General features: G+C 41.9%; 1 protein-coding gene across 1 annotated transcript in view; it reads right to left on the bottom strand.

Moving 5' to 3' along the window:
• BTBD16 (BTB domain containing 16) overlaps positions 1 to 23,335 on the bottom strand; it is an 887,756-nt gene that overhangs the window by 690,268 nt on the left and 174,153 nt on the right. Inside the window, exon 5 of the mRNA XM_086920301.1 lies at positions 23,137 to 23,210. Within this exon, the coding sequence (XP_086776427.1) occupies positions 23,137 to 23,210 (74 nt within the window). The remainder of the gene's footprint in view (positions 1 to 23,136; positions 23,211 to 23,335) is intronic.

Below are 23,335 nucleotides of genomic sequence, written 5' to 3'. Positions count from 1 at the left end.
GGATGTGTGCTCTGTCTAATCAAATAGCAGGACTTCCATGGAACTCACTCTTAGGACTAGAGTCCTGGGAGAGGAGCTTTAATCAATGGAGGTAAACAGAAAAACTGCTTGACTGAAGTAGTACGGAACTTGTAGTAGTGAGGGGTCAACACTATACTATGTGTGTTCCCAGCCCAGGATGCTGAAGAGGAGAGGAAACTGACCCTTATTTGCAGCATTTCCATGTTCAGATGTTCTCCCACCATCAGAATGATCTTATAATGTACCTTTTTACTTCAGTGGTAGTTTATGATTACAAAAGGTATGTAAAGCGCCCATACCACCACAAATAGTTGACACTCAAAATACTCAAGCTAATTAGATACTTACCTTCAGTAATTACATTTCTGGTGGATACACTTTCAGAGTTCTCACCTCTTGAATCTCCTCAGGGGCCATACTGGATTTGAAAAAGATGAAACAGCACTACATAGCTAGGCATCATTGCTCCCATTCAATGCCAGTGTAAGGAAATGCCTCTTTTTGCATGAACCACCCTTAAGTTTTGGACTGCCTGCTAATCAGACCTCAGAGTCAGGGCTGTGGCCCTTAAAAAGTGTATATTTAATTGGCTTATTCCAAAATTAGCTTAAGTTACTTACAAGTCCCTAGTGTTTGATATCAGGAGTGGACATAGCCTGTAAATTAAAGTGTCCCTCTTAGGCTGCAGAACTTATGGTGCAACCATGAGTGTGACAAAGTAAAACATGTCTCTCCATCCTGCCACTACAGACAGGTAGAGCAATTTTAAACTACTAATTTGACTTTGCTATCTAAACTAGTTTTAAAGTCCAGAAGTTCCTTTTTAAATTATGTGTCACCCCTAAGGTAGGCCAGACGAGCCCTAAGGTAGGGGACAGTATAATAAGAAGTAGGACAAGTATTTCGTATGTACTAAGGGTAACACCACCAAATTGTAGTTTTTACTGTAGAAGGGCTAGTAGCCTCATTGACAAGTACAGGTTTACACATTGTACTAACATCTGAATGGGATCTCTAAAGTTGATACTTCAAGGAATTAAAGAATCATTTGATTACATCCAATTTGATGCCCACGTCGAATTTAATGTAATGTTTGAGTAAAAGGCAACTTTAGAAAGTAGCTACTCTGTTGCCCAAGTTTTTCAGTCACCATTTACAGATGCTGACCACAAGACAGCTTTCTGCCATATTGAAGTGAGGTGTGAATGAATCCCATGAAAGGGCACAATAGAGGGCTGCTGCTAAAACAGGTGTCACCTCTCCCTGGCAGGAAGCCAAACAGGGTGCGAGACCAAAAGCTTAGCTTCAAAGGGGTAGCTGCCTTGAAGGGCAAATGGAGAACACACACAAGAAGGGTAGCTCCTTTGCTCAAGTAAACAGGCTGGTGTCGGTGACAGAGCGGGGGAAACAGTTTTCAAACCAGGATTCCCGTGGGCATACAGCCCTCAGGTAGCACATCTAGAGGATGTGCTATCAAGCTCCACATACCATGAGAATTATTTTGTCATCTTGGGAGTGGGCAGAATACTGCGCTCTGAGATAGCTAGATGCCACACATTGCAGGAAGTCGTCATAAGGCAGGAAGTGACCAGGTAGCCTATTGGCTAGTAGCCACCACATCCCAGAGAGCAAGCTATGGGCATACAAACGGCACTCCTGGGACCCAGACCACAGATTACATCTGTACTGGAGAAAAGACCAAAAAGGGACCGCCTGCTGTTCCCTGGACCTGGCAAAGAGAGATGCACCAAAGACTGGACTGCACCCAGTATTCCTGGGCTAGGAAAGAGAGGACAGTACCTGTGGTGCCCTACTTGAGGAAAAGTCATCCCACCAGCCACAGGCAGAAAGGGGGGAATCCAAGAGTCAATTGGCTGAATTCCTGGTACAACTCCAAGGCCACAAAAGTTGAAGACTCTGCTTTGGGGAGTTGGTAGCCACAAACACTTAGTCGCTGCTTAAAGCCGAAATGCAGTCAGGAAAAACAAGCTCTGACACTCACAAGTTGCACCAGAGTCTGTTGGACCCAAGAGAGTCACTGAAGTGACGGTTGGTCACCAAGGACATAGACTAGCCTGAGGTAAAAGGAACCACTGGTTTTGCTGAGACAGGAAGCTGGTAGACCAGTGGCAACTGATTTTTGAGTTGACTTCCCCTGGGCTTCGAGGAACATTGACTTCCGTGGCCAAAGTAATCCCACTGTGTTTGTAGACCGTGGGAAAGCCCTTGGAAGACCCTCATCAACATGATCAGCATCCTGTATGCCTTGCCTCAGGACCACTCTATTGATGTCTATGGCGGTTTGATCATAGAGCCTGGAACTGAACTGGAGACGGCTCTGACTACAAGTTAACTGTCTTGCTAATCCTTACGGGCCCTTGTGATTTGCTTTCTGATGGAGTTGGATGCATAAAGCAGACGGGAATACCTGAACACAACATTATAAAACGTATAGCTCTGGAAATTCCGGTGGATTTAATTTATTTTGATGTCTAAAAATTCGTACAAAATGAGACCTACTTATGTAAATTTGTGTCGGATTTCCTTTTTTTCATGTTTCTTTCTAATTCAATTGTTTTGGTAATTCTAAATGCTTTGCACTTGCCCCTTTGTTAAAGCCTGACTGCTTGAAGCCACAGCCTCCCAGTTGAGGTTAGGTTTTCCAAATGAGCCATAACTGGATACAATACAGGTTTTTGAGTTAATTTCACGGTGTGGTCGCACAACCACAAAATGTAATAAATAGCATTTCCTCACAACCGGTACCTCCTGGATGTGATGCAATTCCTGCCCTTGTCCATGGCCTTAAATGCAAGTACAAGATTTATGAATGAAACAGAAATGCAGGTTAAAAAAACGAACTTGAAACTTAATATGTATATAATATATCTAAAACAAGAAGAAAAGTGAGTTGATGAGGAATCTGCAAGCAGACAAGAGTATCCATCAGAAACATTGTTAGAAAAGGTAAATAGCTAATTTGTTTGATAGATATACTAATACCTGCAGATTCCTCACCTCATGAATCAAAACCAAACAATAAACCCCAGGAGAAGTGTCTGAGGAGAAACCTGGTAAGAAAAACTGAGCCATAAGGACTCATGAAGGCAGTCATCCATGCAAGCACAAGATGGACGCCATAAAGGACTTGAATGGTGTGAAAGAACATGTCTCCCTCCAACAAGTCAACCGGGTTCTTCAAAACGCTTAACAAAAAATAACTAATGTGTCCACTCTCATCCATATGCTATTAAACCATATCATACAGATCCATTTTTAAATTGAAGTAGTAAAACGGCCATAGATAAGTCAAAAAAACATGAGAAGGACTAACATAGACAACACTGCTAATCTAAGTATCGCTAAGGTGAACAACGCCAGATGCAACATTGAATAAGGTGGGGCAGAAGATTTCTCCTGTACATCCTCTCCCCGTCAGATCTTAGGACCAACCACACTGAAGAAAACAAAAAGGATGCACATATAACTGAACTAAGAAACCAGGCTTAATCCTGAGAAGTAGAACACCAAACAATCCCTAGGTTAGAAAGAGCTGGTGTAAAACAGGACAGTCATAATGCCAATCAGCACTGTTCAAACTGCAAACTCAACCCAAAAGAGAGGAAAGCAGGCCTCCTTTAGGCCTATAACAGTAAGATTAAATACAAACCTTGACTGGTGAAAAGGTGACTCAGCAAATGTGACACTAAGGGCAACGTGGAGGACATCGCAAAATCTAATCAGGCACTGAGGGAAGAGCGGCCACATGCTGATACCCAAAAAGTCCAATTGATTAAAACATACTCCTCACCCACTCCCCCCCCCCCCCCCCCCGCATAGAGTCAGCACCAAGCAGCTGATCCAAAGGGTACTAAAGAACAACCAAAGTAACCTCTACCCTTACCTAGCCACAAGAAAACCAGCGAAAAAATCAATCATGTAGCTACCCACTCAGCCGTCCAGCAGGAAATAGTTTAGGGAAGAGCAGATGTTAAGTTTTGGGTGTGGGACGTCTCAGGAGAATGTGATTGGTAAGGTGTGTCATTAATTGATGGGGAGAATCTGTCCGACAAAGGTGGAGTGCCAGGAATAACTTATGTGTGAGGGGGACATGTTATCTCTCCTGTCAACTTAACAAAAATAATCCAAAGACGGGAGGGACAAATCATAAATAATAGGATGAACTTAGCCCTTCTGAAACTAAATCGGCCTTCAAATCTGCAAGTATCAGGCTGTTTAGCCACACTGTACTGTGGCCTGCATTCGTCAAATTGCTTCCTAAAAGTGCCAGGTGTGCTTAGCACCAATTTCCCGATGAGAAAGAAACGAAAAACTACTACAAAAACAGAGATACTCTGTCATTCCCACTCAGATAGAAGGGAGATACATCGTAAGCTGAAATAAGATTGTCCAGAATCGTCAATGCTTCAGCTTGCAAATACACTAGTGTCAGAAACTGGGTTATTAATTTGGAAATGGGGGCTCAAAAACATAACGACCATACACTGGTTGGATTGCTACACAAGTCTCAGTGAACCTCTTCTGAATCCTAGTAACTATGGCTCAAGCAGCAGACTGTTCTCCTTAGAAATGTATGTTAAGTTTAAGGAGTACCAGCAATTTTGAAGTCAAGAAAACAACATACTAAAATTCTCACATTTTCCTTTGTTTATAAATTGGTTTAATAAGCAAAAATATATGAAAACAGGTTATTCCAGTCAAAGTTTTTACCTTCTAATTTAGTCTTCTTTATCGTAGTCCAAATGTTCGTTGAAGTTGTTCTTCTGGTGCCAAACTACGGGAGGTACAACACTGGATTGGTGGCTGCCTCAATCATTTTGCCTCTAGAATAGATTTATTGCCTGGTCCAAGGTTTTACTCTTGGACTTGCTCATTTTATTTGACTCTCAAAAAAACTCCACTGATGCAAGGCTGTACACTGTACCCAGGTAGGGCTTCGCAAGACTGGATTCTTTTACCATGAGGTCTAAGTGAACCAGTTTCCAGTGCAGCAAAAAGCTCCAAGCAGAACAAACCTGGTTTTCTTGCCCTCTTTGGGTGTACCCTCTCTGGGCAAACCTCAGCACCCTGACCCAACTCTCTGAAAGTGGAAAACATGACACACTTTACTACGGCACACAAAATCACCATTAAATGCCAATATGTGTATTGATTATCTTAGGAATGCACTACACTGCAATTGGTGATAAGCATTACACTTGTTAATACAAGAAGACTCCAAACGCTCCTTGAACACAAAAGGGCTTCATAATATACGAAGGGATTCATTCCAAACTTCGCCCTTTCTATAATACTTTTGATCAATTAAGTTCAAAGCGACACTTGAATAACTTATATCATACATTGCAGTGACCATTACTTCTGGAATAATCTGTACCGGCTTCTATGCTCAAATGTACCATCAAAAAACTGAGTAATGCCTGGGGAATACACTGTACCTGCTATAATGCTCCTGGCACTCTAAATGCCTAAAAAATACAATTTATCACCCACACATGGAACAAAGTCTTCGGGATACACTGTATCCGCAATAATCCTCCTGGCATCACCCAATAGATACAATGAAACATCTAAGCACTGAGTGATGTTGCGCTTCAGTATCTCTAAGTGCACCAAGAGAGGTGGAGATGTATTCTCCAGTTTTCTGAAGCAATAGGTAAAACCTAGCAGCCAATATACTTGAGGATTTCAATAATGCATTGAGGTTTTTTGTTGAAAACCTTTTGATTAATAAATCAATATATGCATTTTATAGAAAGGGTTCTATACCAAGAACAAGTATTCACTGTCCCCATGGAGACCTCCGGGCTCCACAAGCTGCCTTGCAGCTGATAGAGGTGCCAATCTTATCAACCACCTTTGAAGTAATAGTTAAGATTGGAAACTCACATGGACAATTGGTCAATACCATTCAGGTTTTAGAATGGGTTACACTACTGACACACATTTTGTACTAAGGATCCTATAGTCAGGACAAGTTTGTAGTGTCCCTGTGGAAACCTTCTGAATCCACAAAGCTGCACCGCCCGCATACGCCCCCATCCTGGTTGGGAGGTGAGACAAGGCATGATTATTATTACTAAAATTGCTTAACCAGTCTATTAATGGATTAACATTGACATGGAAATATATTTCCTTTTTGGGGTATTTTCCTAAACTACCCAGCACATTGCTTGTGCTCCTGGATCCAGGATACATATGGGACCTTTTTTAAGTATTTCAGGTGAGTCCTGATTTAGTCATGCTACTAAACAAAGGATTTTTATGCAACAACGCACATGCTTATACACTATACATCTCTTTTACTATATAGGCTGCATATGTTTTTTGTCCTGATGAAGACCCATTTAGATGTTTGTAAGAAACACGATAAGAAGGGTTGATACGTCGATGATGTTTTTACTGTGCCCCGCATTAGCTCTAAAATCCGGCAGAAAAGCATCAAAAACGAATATAATTTCCCGACATGTATGGATTTATTGAAAACAGATGTGCACTCTACTGATGTAATTGATTTATCAACAATACATTTCCTCCGTTATTTTGTCTAAGTCACATGAACACTGCACGAGCACATCACCTTTGTCACTGTCTGAAGCAGCCTTTTTTTAAACTTTTTTTTCCGTAACCTCGAAAAGTAAATAAAATACATGAAGTTCCAATCCATGTGTGTTGGAATCATTTATTGATATGTTAAAATGAAAGGGAAAAGTTAAAAGTGTTGAAAGAAATTATCCTTTCCCAACAGAACCCATTGTCACTATATACTGTTACATGCTCAGTTTTTGTGGGACACAAGGTCACACCATTGTAATTAATAGTCTAGAGAGACCAAAGGCAGGACTCCATACCAATAGATGGCCCAACTGACCACTTTCGGCTGGACCCTGCCAGAGCTCTGGGTGCACAGATACCTGGGTCCTAGGGTATTGTCCTGGGGAATGCAAGAGTGACCAGGAGGTATATGTGGACTTTAGATCACATATACCACATCTGTGCTGTTACAGTTGGTATGATGTTTCAGGGTGTAGTTGTGATTCATGCATTTGAATTTCTTGCTTTCAGCTGGTAATTTGCAGGTCTTACATCTTCCACACTTTGAGTGACCAACCAATGGGGGTAAGTATAATTGCGATGTCAGATTGGGGGCCTGTGATGTCCTGGGCTGGGAACTAACAACAAAGTCCCTCACGTTGCTCCCTCTCTTGAATGCATACAATGGTTTACCCTCCATGTCTAAGTCATCTGAAACTAGGTTCCAATATTTGTTGATTATCATTTTGCTAGCATTACTTTGGGTATATAATGTGGTAACATAAAATTACTGAAGTGTCTGAGTTATCATTTGTCTTAAGTAAGGTGTCACGAGGACAACACAATGCTCTTTTCCATGCCATTTTCAAAAGCCCATTAGCGTAGCCTCTTTCCTTTAATCTTTCAAGCAGTAGGCCAGTCTAATTGAAGTAATCAACCCTAAGGGTGCAGCTCCTATGAATTCTGAATTCTGAGGAACAGTCAAGTATGGAAATTGTCACACAGGTTTCTTGGGTGGTGACTTGTGTACCTAAGCAGTGTATAGCACTCACAAGGTTTCTTATATAGGATACAGTAAAAAATGGTATCCTGTATTTTATGCTGAGATCCATAAAATTGATTTTCTCTCTACTGTACGTGATGGTGAATTTGATATCCCGGGATCTTTCATTTAGCCACAAGGAAAACTGTCTGTTCTTCACCTGACAATATCATTAGTATATCATCGATATATCTCTTCCAAAGTGTAATGTTATCAAGAAAGTGGTTTTCAGTTGTTTATATATGTGCAACCCCATATTTGTCCATGTACAGGTTGGCTAGGTCCGGTGCGAATCCATCCCCCATGGCTACTCACTTGGTTTGAAAGTAGTATTTATTACGGAACACAAACATGATTTTAGTCATTGCTATTCTTAGCAATTCTACTATAAACTCAGTTGGGAACCAAGTGGGGCTCTCTCTACTATTCAGGACCTCACACATCAAGTCCAGGGCTTGTTCCTGGGGAACACTAGTGTACAAAGAGGCTACATCTAGGTTGGCCAATACTTGGTTAGATGGATCAAATGGCTGATTTTCAATCATCTTGATCACTTCCCTGGTGTCTCTTACATATGACTTGGTATTTTGCATGAAATAGTTTCAAGAAGAGATCTATGTACTTGCAGAGTGGTTTGAATACAAACACCTAGTATTATTATCCCTGGGGGTTTCTCTAAACTTTTATGTATCTTAGAGAGATTTAATATTGTAGATATCCTAGGACTTTTTCTTAAGGAAATTAAATTCTATGTCAGGACATGGAGGCGAGGATTAGGCATTTCTATCTTCTTTATATCTAACAGCAGCCATGTTAAACCAACAACATTGTTGTGTGTTGATTTAGATACTGTATATAGATTTCTTGATGTATGCCCTTATATAGGTACAATCCATATTGCCCTTATTTAGGTAAAGAAATCCAGCCCTTATTTAGGCATTGCTCATGCTAGCCAAATACAGGCATGGTCAACTACATCCGATCCTCTTTGTCACAACAAGTTCTTGGAAAACCAGACTCTTAAGCCTTTAGTACTTCCCATTGCCTGGATATTGATATCTCCAAGAACTCATTTATTATGCATGAACATCTATTCCTTAGGGGTTCATTCATGATGTTCTTATGCCCGACTTGTACGTCAATACTGGCATTCCTAAACACATTCAAGGTATAAATATACCTTCACTTGCTAGAGGACGAAGAATTACTTAGTAACATACAAAAGTTAATAGAATTATACAGTTAGACCCCAACTGTCAGAAAGTCCTGAAAAGGTCTTTACTTAAAACAATCCTACATATTCTAAAAAGAAGTGGGAAAATAGTAAACAACCTTCCAAAGAGAAGCGTTCTCATTCCCGAGGTAGGTCTCCTCAAAAGGAGCCCTCTGAAAGGAGGTCTAACCTCAGGAATAGGGATAATTGGAGAAAAACTGACAGGTATCAAGATACTGATATACGTTCCTCTCGTACCTTTCAGATATCATCACAGACATCCGAAAGAAGAGGACGGTCAGATCAAAAAGAAGAACGGGTGAAGTCCAAAGACGAGCAACACGTTCAGAAAAGCAAACCAAAATCTCAATTCACCAAAAAGAAAGTAGCAGGTCTAAAAATCAGACATGCCGAGGATTCTGAGAACACAACTAAAAAACGGAGAATGGGCTCAGACAATGTTGGACAGCGCAGCAGAAGTATCAATAGCTCGCCGGAACCTGAAGGGACTTATGGAGACAGTGGACCCGAATGAAGACATTCAAGTTGAAACTGCAGACACCAGGGTTAGTTCTCCACAAAAGTTATATGAAATAACACTCCGGATGGAGGTAGACATACCAAGAAAAGTGAAAGCACTCTTCTGGGAGCAACTTTCTAGCAGAACGGGACTGGCCACCAGAATTTGTCAGAGAGTGTCCACATGGCGAAGACATCATTATGCCAGCCTTTTCTAACCATATTCCAGCACATTTAAACTATACTTATGCCAGGAAATGGGCAGTGGCCCAAGCTCCAGCATTATATAAAAATCATGTAGGATGGGATGAGAACTCACCTTACCATAAAATCCAGTTAAAAAATCAACCAACTGCACAAAGGCAGTATCTAGTTAAGCAAGAAGCTAAAAAACAGGTCAGGGAGATTTTAGATCACTTTGAATACCGAGGGGTGATTGAAACATGCACTTCATCAATGAACAATCCTTTGTTTCCTGTCTCCAAACCAGACCATACATATCGTCTAGTTTTGGATTACAGACACTTAAACTCTTGTTATAAAACATTTACAATGCAAAATGCACATAGTACAGCATTAATGAATAACATTGTGCGTAAAAAATATAAAACCACATTAGATATTTCAAATGGTTTCTTTTATCAAAACATTGCACCTGATAGTAGGTATTTGAACGCTTTCTCAATAATGGCACTCAGCGTCAATGTTGTCGACTCCCCCAGGGGTTCAAGAATAGCCCGAGGTTATTCTCAGCAAGGGTAACAGAGTTACTACAAACTTATGATGATGAAGCATTGTCATATGTCGATGATATCTATCTAACAGACAATGACTTGGATAGGCACTTGAACAGGGTGAACACCATTATACTGGGTTTCGCCTCTGAGGGTTATAAATTCAATTTTAGGAAATCAAGAATTGCCCATCTCAACGTCTTTTTCCTAGGATATGAGTTATCAAGTTAAGGCAAAAGCCTGGCAGCCAACTTTTTAGAAAAGTGTGCCCTGCTCCAACCTCCAAAAACGCTGAAAAACTTACAGTTGTTTTTAGGTTTTCCTGAAATTTGGAAGAACTTAGATTTTAACCTACGCAGAAAAGGTTAAACCTCTCTACGAATTAATCAAACCTGATTTTAAAACAATAAATTGGACACAAGAACACACAGAAATGTTGCGTTCACTTTAAGCTTCTCAACACTATCTCCCATAACATCCTCCTCAGATCACTGGCTGCCTTGGGTATTGGTGGCAATGCTCTTAAATGGTTGGCATCTTTCTTAACTGATCGGACCTTTCAAATCTTCTCTCAGTCCTCAATATCTAAAGCATACTCATCACCTCACGGTGTGCCCCAGGGCTCAATTCTAAGCCCTCTCCTCTTCAATCTGTATGTCACTTCCTTGGCTCACATCGCCAATCGTGCAGGGCTCACGCTGTTCTCATATGATGACGACTCACAGATCGTTTTCTCCCTATCACAATCTGATCAAGCCTCCACCTCCATCCTTCAGATGGGTCTTAGGGAAATAGCCATCTGGATGAACCATAACTTACTCAAGCTGAATGGAGGGGAGACAGAGGTCTTGATCTTTGGGAAAAAGCAAGATCTGTGGAGTTCTAAGCATTGGCCAGCTGAAATGGGCCCCATTCCATCTCCATCTGAGCATGTTCGCAACCTGGGAGTGACTATAGATAATGGGCTAACTATGCAAGCCCAAGAGAAGAAAGTGGCGGCCACATGCTTTACTATTCTGCGCTGGCTGAGGAAGATTCTTTGGATGTTGCCTGGGGACACCCAGAGGTCTGTGGTCAATGCCTTGGTGACCTCCTGGCTGGATTACGGTAACGTACTCTACCTGGGGGCTACCAAGGCAGTTACTCGGTGCCGCCAAATGGTCCAGAATGCCGCGGCACGTCTACTTTGCGGCTGTAAAAGAGACAAGCATATCTCAGGACGCCTTAGGGATCTTCATTGGCTCAGAGTGGAGAACCGTGTGAAGTTTAAAGCCCTGAGTCTTATGCACAAAATCAAAACAGGGAAAGCCCCCAGATATTTGCAAACTCTGGTAAAAATGTATTCTCCTACACGCACACTTCGTTCTTCCTCTCAAGCTCTTTTCTGTGTGCCAAAGTACCGATTTTCAAGAATAGGCGGCAGGTCCTTTTCCGTCCTGGGTCCTAGACTCTGGAACTCCCTTCCAAATTGATATACACTCTGAAAGTTGTTACGGTTGTTTCCGTAAGGCCATTAAAACCTGGCTGTTTAATCAGTAACCCTTGGCTTTCTGTGTCTTGAGGTTCATGTTTCAGCTAGCGCCGGGAAACCCTTCTTGGGTAGCTGTCGCGCTCTATAAGCCTAATAAATAAATATATAAAAGCTGACACGTTAGCAACAAAATGTTTACAAACATGCGTAAACATAAGCAACTTAGTGTTCCGAATCATTCCGGGTCAATGTGGATTCACCTACTTAACTTTTAACGAAGGTGAAAAAGTACCAATTGCATACAAATCACATTTGTACACACAAGCAGAAATGAAATTAACTTCTACAGAAAAAATTCTGACAGCAGTTTAAACAGCTGTAGCAAAAGAGAGAGCCCTAGCACAGGGAAAACGCATTATGGTCGTAACACCTGTACCAGCCTTAGAGGCGGTGACAAAAGCAAGCATTCCAAATGCAAAAGCTTTACATCCGAGATGGATACAATGGGTTAATTCTCTTGCTGCAACTGATGTTGAATACGTTTTTGAACCTTTTTTTGAAAACACAAGCATTCCTGCAATAGGAACAAGAATGTCCTCTGCCTACTGAAATTCTTCCTCTTGACCAGTATGAATGTTTAATTTATACTGACGGATCTGCACAACCCGCTACGGCAGGTGAGCAAGCTTATAGTGCGGCATGCGCGATCGTTAAAGGCCGTATGCGCAATGGCAAATTCAGACCTATGGTCACAAAAACAGAATCTCTAGGAGATTGTGCAGCTCAGCGAGCTGAACTACGAGCATTCATAATGGCACTTGAAAATACGGATCGCGAATTCCCCACACTCATAGTGTGAGAGTTCTATTCTGTACAATCTTATAATGAATATTTACAGAATTGGCTTAAAAATGGTTTCAAAGATGCAAAAGGTGGCACAATTAAGAATAAAACGCTTTGGGAACAAGTAGTTCAGTTGCAAGACGGACTACAAAATACTCATGTGATACACACACTGAGTCATCAACGTGATGGCTTTCACGTTGTAGAGAATTCTTTGGCTGATGAAGCCGCGAAGGGGGCTGTGCAACCGTCTTCCGTAGCTGCAATCACTTGTTCAAAAACAAAAATAGACATTGAAATAATACTGGTTGTAAATGCTTCAAGCAAAGACAGAGGCGCAGTGTAACCTAAAAGGTTTCCACTCAAATACTCATATGTAATTGATGCGAACAGTGTTCAGTTTGCTCGAATCCTTGGAGTGGGGAATAGGGTGATTCCAAACATGGAACATAGATTAGGACTAATCCTGGCAGCACATAAAGAGCTTGCCTCTGCTCATGCAGGTGTTTCCGCCACAGTGTCGTTATTAAAACAACGATACTGGTAGCCCGGCATTAGGAAACAGACCAGAAACTAGGTCCTGGACTGTAAAATATGCCAAAAGATTAAAGTCTCTACTGTGAAATGTCCTGCACAGATGCCTCTGTTAATCTCAGATAAACCATTAGCATGTGTTTACCTGGACCACTGCAGTCCCTTACAAAGGTATGTTAACTATAAATATATTATGGTCGCAGTGGACTGGTGCTCTAGGTTCCTTTGGATGTGGCCTCAGTGCTCGGCTGACGCTCGAACTGTTATAAAAGATTTGTGAGTCCGTTTGCTCGAATTCCTGAAGTGGGGGATAGAGTAATTCCAAACATGGAACATAGATTAGGACTAATTTTAGCAGCACATGAAGGGCTCGCCTCTGCACACGCAGGTGTTTCCGCTACAGTGTTGTTATTAAAACAGAGATACTGGTGGCCACGCATGAGGAAACAGACCAGAAACTAGGTTTTGGAATGTGAAATCTGGCAAAAGATGAAAGTCTCTACAGTGAAACGTCCTGCGCAGATGCTCCTGTTAATTTCAGATAAACCATTAGCTTGCGTTTACCTGGATCACTGCAGTCCCTTACAGAGGGATGGTACCTATAAATATATCATGGTCATAGTGGATTCGTGCTCAGGGTTCATTTGGATGTGGCCTCAGCGCTCGGCTGACGCTCATACTGTTATAAAAGATTTGTGAGTCTTTATCAGCACATACACAATAGGCCCACTACACTTTGACCAGGGTCCTGCATTTAGCTCTCGAGCTTACAAAGAAGCCATGGCCAGTTTGGGCGTTGAATTGCAGTATTCTTCTTCATTCCATCCCGAGGGAAATTCTGTTGTGGAAAGAAAAAACCGGGACATAAAGCAGTCTATAACAGCTAGGGTATAAGGTTCGGTGATGGGTGGGTCAAACATCTTTAGAGTATCCAACGTAGTTTAAACAACTTGCCAAGAAGTTCTCTAGGGGGTGTCACTCCATAAGAGGTCCTATTTGGGACAAGAATGTTGGTTCCGGACCTTGATTGTCATGGAACAGTGGTGGAAAATAAGAAATTTGATATCAAAGATCGTTTGGCTGTTTTACAGGACTTAAATGAACTAAGATCGAAAGAAAGCAACGTGTTCCTGAAGCCAACCACAACTGGGGGAAAAGCAACTATCCCAGCAAGGCCTGTCTGGATCCCAAAGCTTGGTGATCTAGTCAGAGAAAAGATCGCCAACAAGAAGGAATTTGGACTTTCTTACAGACAACCAGTACCTGTCCTAGCAATCCACGGATCAAGAACAGTGCTACTGCCGCCACTTGCTGGTAAAAAGGAGAGAAGATTTGTGTCTATTGACCTGATCAAACCACACTATGTGGCCGATACTCAGCAGTAGGCCAAGTGGACTTCGACAATGTAGCAGACGCACTCCTCCAGCTACAATCTAAGAGGTTCAAACTGAGAGATTCATCACCATGAAGATTCTGCCGTAATAAATGAAGGACGAAGCAACAAAGCTATGGAGCTCGTTCCTCTTGAGACCCAAATAACAGTTTGTCCTGAAACACCTGTCTACAACGAAGTAACAAGTGATCAAGTGGTTCCAGCGATTTCTACAAATCCGGATGCAATTCCAACCATTGACAGAACTGCCTCTGGCTATTTCATTAACTTTGATACGTTTTCTGAGGATCCCAGTGAACCTAAAACGACGCCAGCAAAAAGAACCTTCAAAGATCAAGCAACTGACGTTTTTCATAACCTGAAAGAAACTTATCTGGTTTCACCATGGATTGAACTATGGATTGTGATGGGAATATTGTTCTTTCTACTTTGGTTAGCTCTGGTAATGACTCTGGGTATGCTGATAAATGGAAGATATATTAAAATGAACACAGCAAGCAAAAAAGTGAACTTACTTCTCCAGCCACACAAATCGTCCCATCGTGAACAAAGAGACTTGTCAGCACTGAACATCACAGTCCTTCCTATACAAGATGGTATAGTTTGGGACAGAACTGAATATGACATTTTTGGCCCGTCGGAACGGTTGAAGATTTCACACTTATTCAAGATTTCATTAAGTGACTTTGTTGCATCTAGTACCTTTTCTTATGATTGGGACTTCGAGACTGTTAATAACATGATGTCCAATCTAGAGTTGTCTGTAGTATTCACAAATCATTAATATTTAGAGGGTTCATCAGACTATGAACAAATGTATTGTTATAACCATTATGGTCATCATTTCTTGCACAAATCTGAAATGCCTAGAAATGTATATATGTATAACCAATGGGAACATTGTCCTACTCCTCCAAAGGGTAGCTCAAAAACTTTTGCAAATAAGTTTCCATATTTTTCAGGGTTCAATATATCCAATCCAGAATAATTTTACTTTAAAAATGTGAACAAAACAGTAATGAAAAGTATGCTAACCAATACAAAACAGATTTATCCTACAGCCTTTATTGCCCAACAGTCTACACAGGGTTTCGACTTTTGGAAAGACAACATTGACACAAAATCTGTCTGGGGACAAAAGATTGGCAAGTGCAGGGGGTAGAAGCTTTGTTTAGAGCCTGTATCATTCCTGAGCAAATTATGTTTTTGAATGACGCTGTCCACTAAACGTCTTGCCTTGGGTTAGCCAAGATCAAAGACATAAACAATCCATCCATATCTGCACCTGCACCTGAGAGTGATAACACTACAGAGGGGGAGGTCCACGTACATCCTATTTTGCATCACAACAGAACAGATCCAGATTGGAACAAATGGTTGATCTGGCCCACAGACACAAACAACTGTCAAGATTGATTCCTTAATAAAACACAAGGTTTTAAAATCAATAGGCTAGACCCAAGATATGTTCAAAGACATCATAACATACAGTAATAGTAATAACATACAGTGTAGAGAAACTCTGCCTTGATTGGCTACAGAAATCTACACTTGATGATGTAAAACAACACTTATCTTTACTTAAAGAAGGCGCAGACCTTAGGGAATTCTTGTTAGGACTAAGAAAACCACGTCAAAAACGTCTTATATATGCCGGTATATATGCTACATATAACGAATTATGGAAGATTACCCAAGGAGAGACTGCAGAATGAATACGAGAAATTGATCGTATTAATTTAGAGAAATCTCTCTCTGTAGTAGACAATGTGTTAACGACTCTGTCATCCAGGATATATTCATTGGACAGCATTGTGACTTCTGCCATAGACATCATGTAACAAGACTTGGTCATGTTGCAACATGGTCAGTCTCAAATACGTTCAATCATGCAATTAGGCTGGACACTACAAAACTTGTGTTCAGGCTATGTGCCTTGGCATTTAATTAACACTATGTCACTGCTTTCAGAATTCAATCTCACTGATAAACAGATCAGACTGACACAAAGGGAAGCAGACTATACGATGCTGAGCATTGAAAAACTAGAAAAATTACCATTCATGGTAGAAGGAAACGGCTACTGAGTGAATAATACATGGTAAAATCACTCTGCCTGTTACAATTTTCCATTTTCAGTATTGCCTAAAAAACATACCAGCAAGCAAATATGAAAGGTTGGGTAAATAATACATCAAGACATCCTGGGATTTACCATACACACACAGATGTTGGAGTGGGGGGTGTAAAGTGTTTCTTAGCGGTACTAACTGTGAAAATGCACTAAGCAGTTCTCTCCTTTGTCAGGGTCCTAATTTACACGGAGCCTGTGATGGTTCCACTACCAACTTATCCTGTCACCTGCAAGGCTCACCAGCTGCAGTGATTGATCCAATTTTTGGACAACTTTTAAATGGAAGTACTTCATGTTGAACGATCACAGCTGCTGTGGCATGTTGCCAGGTATCCTTAATTCTTTATTTTCACCATAGGTTTATCAATAACCAATCATTTCATTTGTAACATTCATGAATGCTTTGAATAGTATTTCATTCAAAGTGCCCAGTGCATTTCGGGCATACAAGCCCTTCATCAAGGGCTGATGTACTGCAATTACAAGGAAACAGGGTATCAGTGTAAGGTACACAATTACATCTAATGGACAGATGGCATGATAATGCAAAATATATGTGCTACGGTTCACATGGTGATAAAAGGGTTGATATAAACATACATGTGGTACAAAAACCTGATGCAGTGATATTTGTGATGCAATTAAATGCGATACTAGACAGAAGAATGTGAAAAATGCTAGTGGTGAAACGACGTTCCGAATCGAGTGAAATATGCCGTAACCACGTGGTACCGAACGGAAGGTGATAAAACATGTTAAATAATAAGCATAAGTGAACATTCCAGAAAACGAAGAGGACCTTGTCATAGAAAGCAAAAGGATGCGTAGTATTGTGGGGTGTACGATTTAAAAAAACAGGCATGTTGTGAAACGTACACTGTGATCACTGATTAAAAATAACCTGGTGAAAGATGTTATGGTGTCTAAATGAGAACCATAGGTGAATAAACACTCACGTGTATATGGATTTAAAATTCACAATTTCCAAAAACATTAGCGCCTGTAAAAAGAGCAAAAAGTGCTGATACAACGTACGACTCTATCTTAAACCATGAAGGTGATATATCAGTAAGGGGTGATAACCACTCATGTATACATAGGTTGAAACTTCACTGGTGCCTGTGAAAAGAACCATGAGTAGTGTTATAACAAACAGCTCTGAATAAAAAATAATTCTGTGGTGAAACGGTCGGGGGAGAAGAGTTTCTTATAGGTTCTTGAGTCCGCTAGGAGCCGGGTGCATTCTTGTCGATAGGTCTCTATATCCATGATTACTGTGGCGCCACCCTTATCTGCGGGCTTCAAGATAATTTCTTTATTATTTCCCAAGTCCTTGAGTACCTTTTTCTCACAGTTGGAGAGATTAGAGAAGTGTCTTGATTGTGTAAGGTTTGATGTTTCTAAATCATGGACCACTGCTTCCTCAAAAGCTGCAATTTGGGGAGGGAGCACAGCCAATTGTGGCGTGAAGGTCGATTGCGGGCGAAATGGTGTATCACCCATATGTCCCTCCTTAGGGTCCCAATCCTCAAAGAACACCCTCAATCTCAAGTTGCGGAAGAATACAGCCAGGTCCTGTCGGAGTTGAAACAGATCTGGATGGTTGGTTGGGACAAAGTCCAAGCCTTTATTTAGAACTTGTTCCTGAATTTGGGATAAGGGGTGGGAAGACAAATTCTCCACTAAAGAGAGTCGCGGCTCGTGCTCGGCAAAGCTCCTTGTGCCATGCTCCTGGTAACCCGTTGCGTGATTTCTTGTTCCTGATCTGACCAGTTCACCCGCGTTGGTGTCTTCTGTTTGCCACGTCCCTTGCCCCGGCCTCTCGCCAAAAAAGGCCCCTGATAATTTTGGAATTGAAAGATATCATACTCCCAGAACCCAAATCACGGACAGGTAAATACAGATGATGAGCAGAGCTGGAGCATTTGTGATGCTTGAAAGGCTGGAACCCAGTAAAGTCTTGAGCTTCAGACACCACCTATGAGACCCACTTGAAGCAGATCTCAAAACCCAAGATCAGGTATTGGTGCATCTCTTGGTAATGTTATCAATGTTTAGGGAAGCCTGCTCACCAAAGAGGTGGGAAGCATCAAAGTCAGCATTGAATATATTTGCTGAACATCTCTGTGAAGGCAGAAGTTTCTCAATAAACTACACATGTCTACAAAAGTCCACAGTCCTAACCAGTGAAACCAAGGGACCAGGACAGTTGTGAACGTATCTAGGACCCTAATTAAATATTCCCGATTTATGCCCTTATGTGGTTATAACAAATCATATCCTTATAAAGGCATAAGAATCATGTCCATATTTAGTAATAGCCAATGCAGTCCAAATACGGCAAGGCTACTTCCTAGAAAGTACAACGCGTTCTTTAAACAAACCAAACCTCCAGCAACCCGGGAATTCCCCCTGCTTTTGTTTTGATTTGTCCTAGAACTCCTGCGAGTCCTGAAAGAACTGCCAGTTATTAGTGACAGTTCTTAGTGACATCTTATGTCCAACCTTACGTCAAACTCGGCACCTTCCAGGTATAAATATACCAGCATTTGCCTTAAGCAACACACGGTGGTTTGGAGCAGAGCGGCTATCTACTTACCCAAAGCCCAGCTGATGGGAGTGCCGAAGGAAGCCGACCCTCCCATTTGACGCACTGAGAGAGATGCTGTCTTTTCTCCTGCCGAGAAATCCAGCTCCAGTCTTTCCAGTCACCCTTGCGGGTTGCTGGGAGATCGAGTCCTGAGAAAGAGATATAAGACCTCCTTCATTCTAAAACCAAGGTACGGAGCTGATTAGATCCTTAGAGAATTCTTGATTCAGATTCTTGGCAAAAATAACTTAACTTAAACTGCAGCACACTTACTCCTTCCCACGTACTAGGCTTAGGTTAGGTACACCGGGGTAGGCATATTTTAGAAGCACCAGTTGAGTACATTTAGTCAACTTTAATCATTACATGTATAGTATATATTTTATCCGTTTTAAGTATCAAATGGCTCAGAAACCACATAAATGTTTTACCAGTATTATTTCATAATACTCCTGTACGCACTTTACTTTATGACAAGTATTGCCATTGTGGCAATTCACTTCTCTTGCATGAGAAAGAAGACTGCTCAATAAATAACAACTTTTATTGAAAACGCCCGTCTCTCTATTTCTCTGCACTCTGGTGAAACTAAGCATGCACGATTGACTGAGTGAAATAGCTATCTATTGTTTTCACACGACTCTGGAGATATACTCCTTATTCTGGAGGGAGCAAAGTTGTCATGTTTATGAAGTTGTCAGAAGCTAATCCCTTCTTGTCTATTCAGGAAAGTTAACTCATTCCTGTTCACTCGAGAAAGTTTCTAGTGACCTCTGAGCTAGCTGGCATTCTTAATTAAGTCTAACATATTCAATAGAGACCTAGTCAACCTCAGTCCTATGTCTAAACTATCGTTTATGTTATTCCAATGCGCAGAGCCTATTGGGAATATAGGAACTACACTACAGGACGAAATCTAAGAACGCGTCTCGTAGCTCCAAAACAACTGTGAATCAGTTCAGTAATGTGACCCTGACTTGGTCTGACAAAAAAGGAACCACCAATTTTGCCATTTCCCAAATATCATGGAAATAATGCACACACAGGCACTTAACATTAAAGGAGGGAATGCCCGGGCTCCCAAAGGAAAAAAGCAATTTAATTTCCATCAATTTCATGCACAGATATTTTCTGTCAAATCGGGAGGAGGAAGGGGGTCCAGTGTCAAGACCAATAAACCCAGGATATTGGAGCCTTGTACTCTTGACTGACCGAAGAGTAGAAAAACATGTTGGGTTGTCTGGGGCTGGTTGATGATGAAGGTAACCTCACAGTGGGCGTCCTCCGCAGAAGCTGCTGTACCCCAAATGGACATGACAGATTCATCTTACTCAAAGGCATTCAGGACCAGCCTGCAGTTTTTCAGTTAAAAAGTTAGTCTTCATTTCTAAACCTTAGTCCCTTTGCCCAAACCCACATAAAAATACATTAAGTACTCTGAAGAGTCTCTAGAGTTGCAATCAGGAATATTCTTAATAGAAGTAATGAATTCAATTTCGGAACCCAAAAAGAGTGACATTTTAAGGGCATCGGTATCAGTGTTGACATTGAAAAAGATGGCAAGGCTGTTGGTGGCAAAATAACGGTACAAAAGGGGGGGTGGTGATGGACGGAGCATCTGAATCAATCAAACACTCCCACCCAGTCAAAAGATCTGGGTTAAATCATCACCGTTCTTTAGCCCACTCTGCCACCCCAGTTCAGACATGGCTATATGCAAATCAGTCTGACCCTGTGCCTCATGGGAACAGTTCAGCCCGAACTGCCAAGCCATGTCTTCCCTGGACCGGAATCAAGCTTCCGAGGACCGGTTTCTGGCATTCCAGCCGTCTTCAGCCCGGCTTGCTGGAATCCAGTGGCAAAGTGAGCAAGGGACTCACGTCTGAGCATACCCTACCACACTAATGGCGGCCAAAAGCAGTACAAAAGGGGGTGGTGATGGACGGAGCATCTGAATTAATCAAACACTCACACTCAGTCAAAAGATCTGGGCTAAATCCATCACCGTTCTTTAGCACACTCTGCCACCCCAGTTCAGACATGGCTATATGCAAATCAGTCTGACCCTGTGCCTCATGGGAACAGTCCAACCAGAACTGCCAAGCCATGTCTTCCCTGGACCGGAATCAAGCTTCCGAGGAACGGTTTCTGGCATTCCAGCCGTCTTCTGCCCGGCTTGCTTGAATCCAGTGGTAAAGTGAGCAAGGGACTCACGTCTGAGCATACCCTGCCACACTAATGGCGGCCAAAAGCGGTACAAAAGGGGGTGGTGATGGAAGGAGCATCTGAATCAATCAAACACTCACACTCAGTCAAAAGATCTGGGTTAAATCCATCACCGTTCTTTAGCACACTCTGCCACCCCAGTTCAGACATGGCTATATGCAAATCAGTCTGACCCTGTGCCTCATGGGAACAGTCCAGCCCGAACTGCCAAGCCATGTCTTCCCTGGACCGGAATCAAGCTTCCGAGGACCGGTTTCTGGCATTCCAGCCATCTTCGGCCCAGCTTGCTTGAATCCAGTGGCAAAGTGAGCAAGGGACTCACGTCTGAGCATACCCTGCCACACTAATGGCGGCCAAAAGCTGGATGCAAACATTTGAAGTTTGAAAAGTTAATTATAGATAAAGATGGGATAATGATCAACAAAAACGAAAATGCCATGGATATTTGATAAGATGTATTGTACTCGAACTGAAGGCTCAATAAAGTTTGTTATAAAAGAAAATCCTGGCTGATGAGGGTTGATATGCCACAGAGTCTGCGGGTAGCAGGGAATTCAGCAGTGTGTTGGTGGGGGGATCTTTTGTCTTCCAAGCTAAGGGCAGCAGTCCCCTCACATGCATGACTAATACAGGCTTGCGCTTCTCGCTACTTCATTACTAAACAATCCCACAAGTTATTATATACCGAAGACGGCAGTGCCGCTATTGTAGGATTGCTTAGGCTGGCTAGTGTCTCAACAGGGTCTCTGATTTTGCTTCACCCATCCCTCCTCTCCGACAGTATGTATTTGAATTGTATGCGGGACTCTCACCCTCGCCCCTCCCTTTTCCCCTTCTGCCCCACACCCCCTCCCCAAAAAATCCTCATCAGCAGCAAACAGGAGGCTGCTGCGATGCTAATGCCAGGACAAGGGGTAGGGTTCACTTTGTTGTTATTTTTACTTCTGTTGATGGTATACAGTAAAGACAACCTTCAAGATTAAGTATAGGAGAGCACGAATGGGGGGGACATTTTCAAGGCCCACGCTTTGGGATTCTGCAAATCAGTGGCAAAAAAATATCTAAGATGCGTATAGTTGACTCTGTTTTCGGTGAGTTTTTCCCCGAGATTTCCAGATACAAACATGGCAAGAGTTAAAATCCCACTCGCTCCATGCCTTCTGCCAAAGCAATCAGGCAAATTGTCACTGGAACAAAGTACACATTCTTGAGCACGAATCATGTCAATCAATCAATCAATCAATCAATCAAAGCATTTATATAGCGCACTACTCACCCGGAGGGTCTCAAGGCGCTAGGGGAGGGGGGGTCCGCTACTGCTCGAACAGCCAGGTCTTGAGCTGCTTCAAACCAAGCAACCGCTTTTCAAAGGTCCCTTTAACGCATTATTAACAAAGACCTCTGAAATCATTCAGTACCACAATGGTAATTTCCCTTCGAAATTAAACAGTAAATATGACTTTAATGTCTTTAGTACCATCAACCTGCTCTGAATTACTCGTTGTCCGTCCCATCAATTCATTGCATGCTACTTCGTAATTAAATTTGTAATGAAATGCAAACATCTTCCCGACACCTAAACAGTTTATGCGAGGGAGAGGTGTTCAGTTTCTCTAAAACATGTGGGGGAACAATCCGATATATGAAAAAATGCGCTGACACGGACAACAAGCGTGTGCATGTTTCTAACAGACAAAATTAATTTTTAAAATGCCCAAATGCTCTATTTTACACTAATTGGAATGTCCACAAGTACTGGCACTTTGTTCTGAGCCGGAATCTGCCGCCTCACTCCCGTCTAGCTCTTTTAAATTATTTAGCACGTATGTTGTCAAACAGGACCTTAGAAGGTCAGACTAACCTGGCTCCAAACCTTCTTCCACTTTCTGGGCGTGATAAACGAATGCTGGATCGGGCGCCGTCACCTTCTGTCCACTGCGAAACAACAAAAAGAGAGGCGAAAGGGTCACTCAGTGCGGGGGTGTCATCACTTTAAAGCGTGCTATGGATTTCATCAGTCTGACACAGTGGTGGACTAGATGTTCGCTGCCTTTTACTCA

This window comes from Lissotriton vulgaris, chromosome 5, assembly GCF_964263255.1.
Source record: "Lissotriton vulgaris chromosome 5, aLisVul1.2, whole genome shotgun sequence".
Classification (NCBI taxonomy): domain Eukaryota; kingdom Metazoa; phylum Chordata; class Amphibia; order Caudata; family Salamandridae; genus Lissotriton; species Lissotriton vulgaris.
This window is presented reverse-complemented; position numbering and strand designations above follow the sequence as displayed.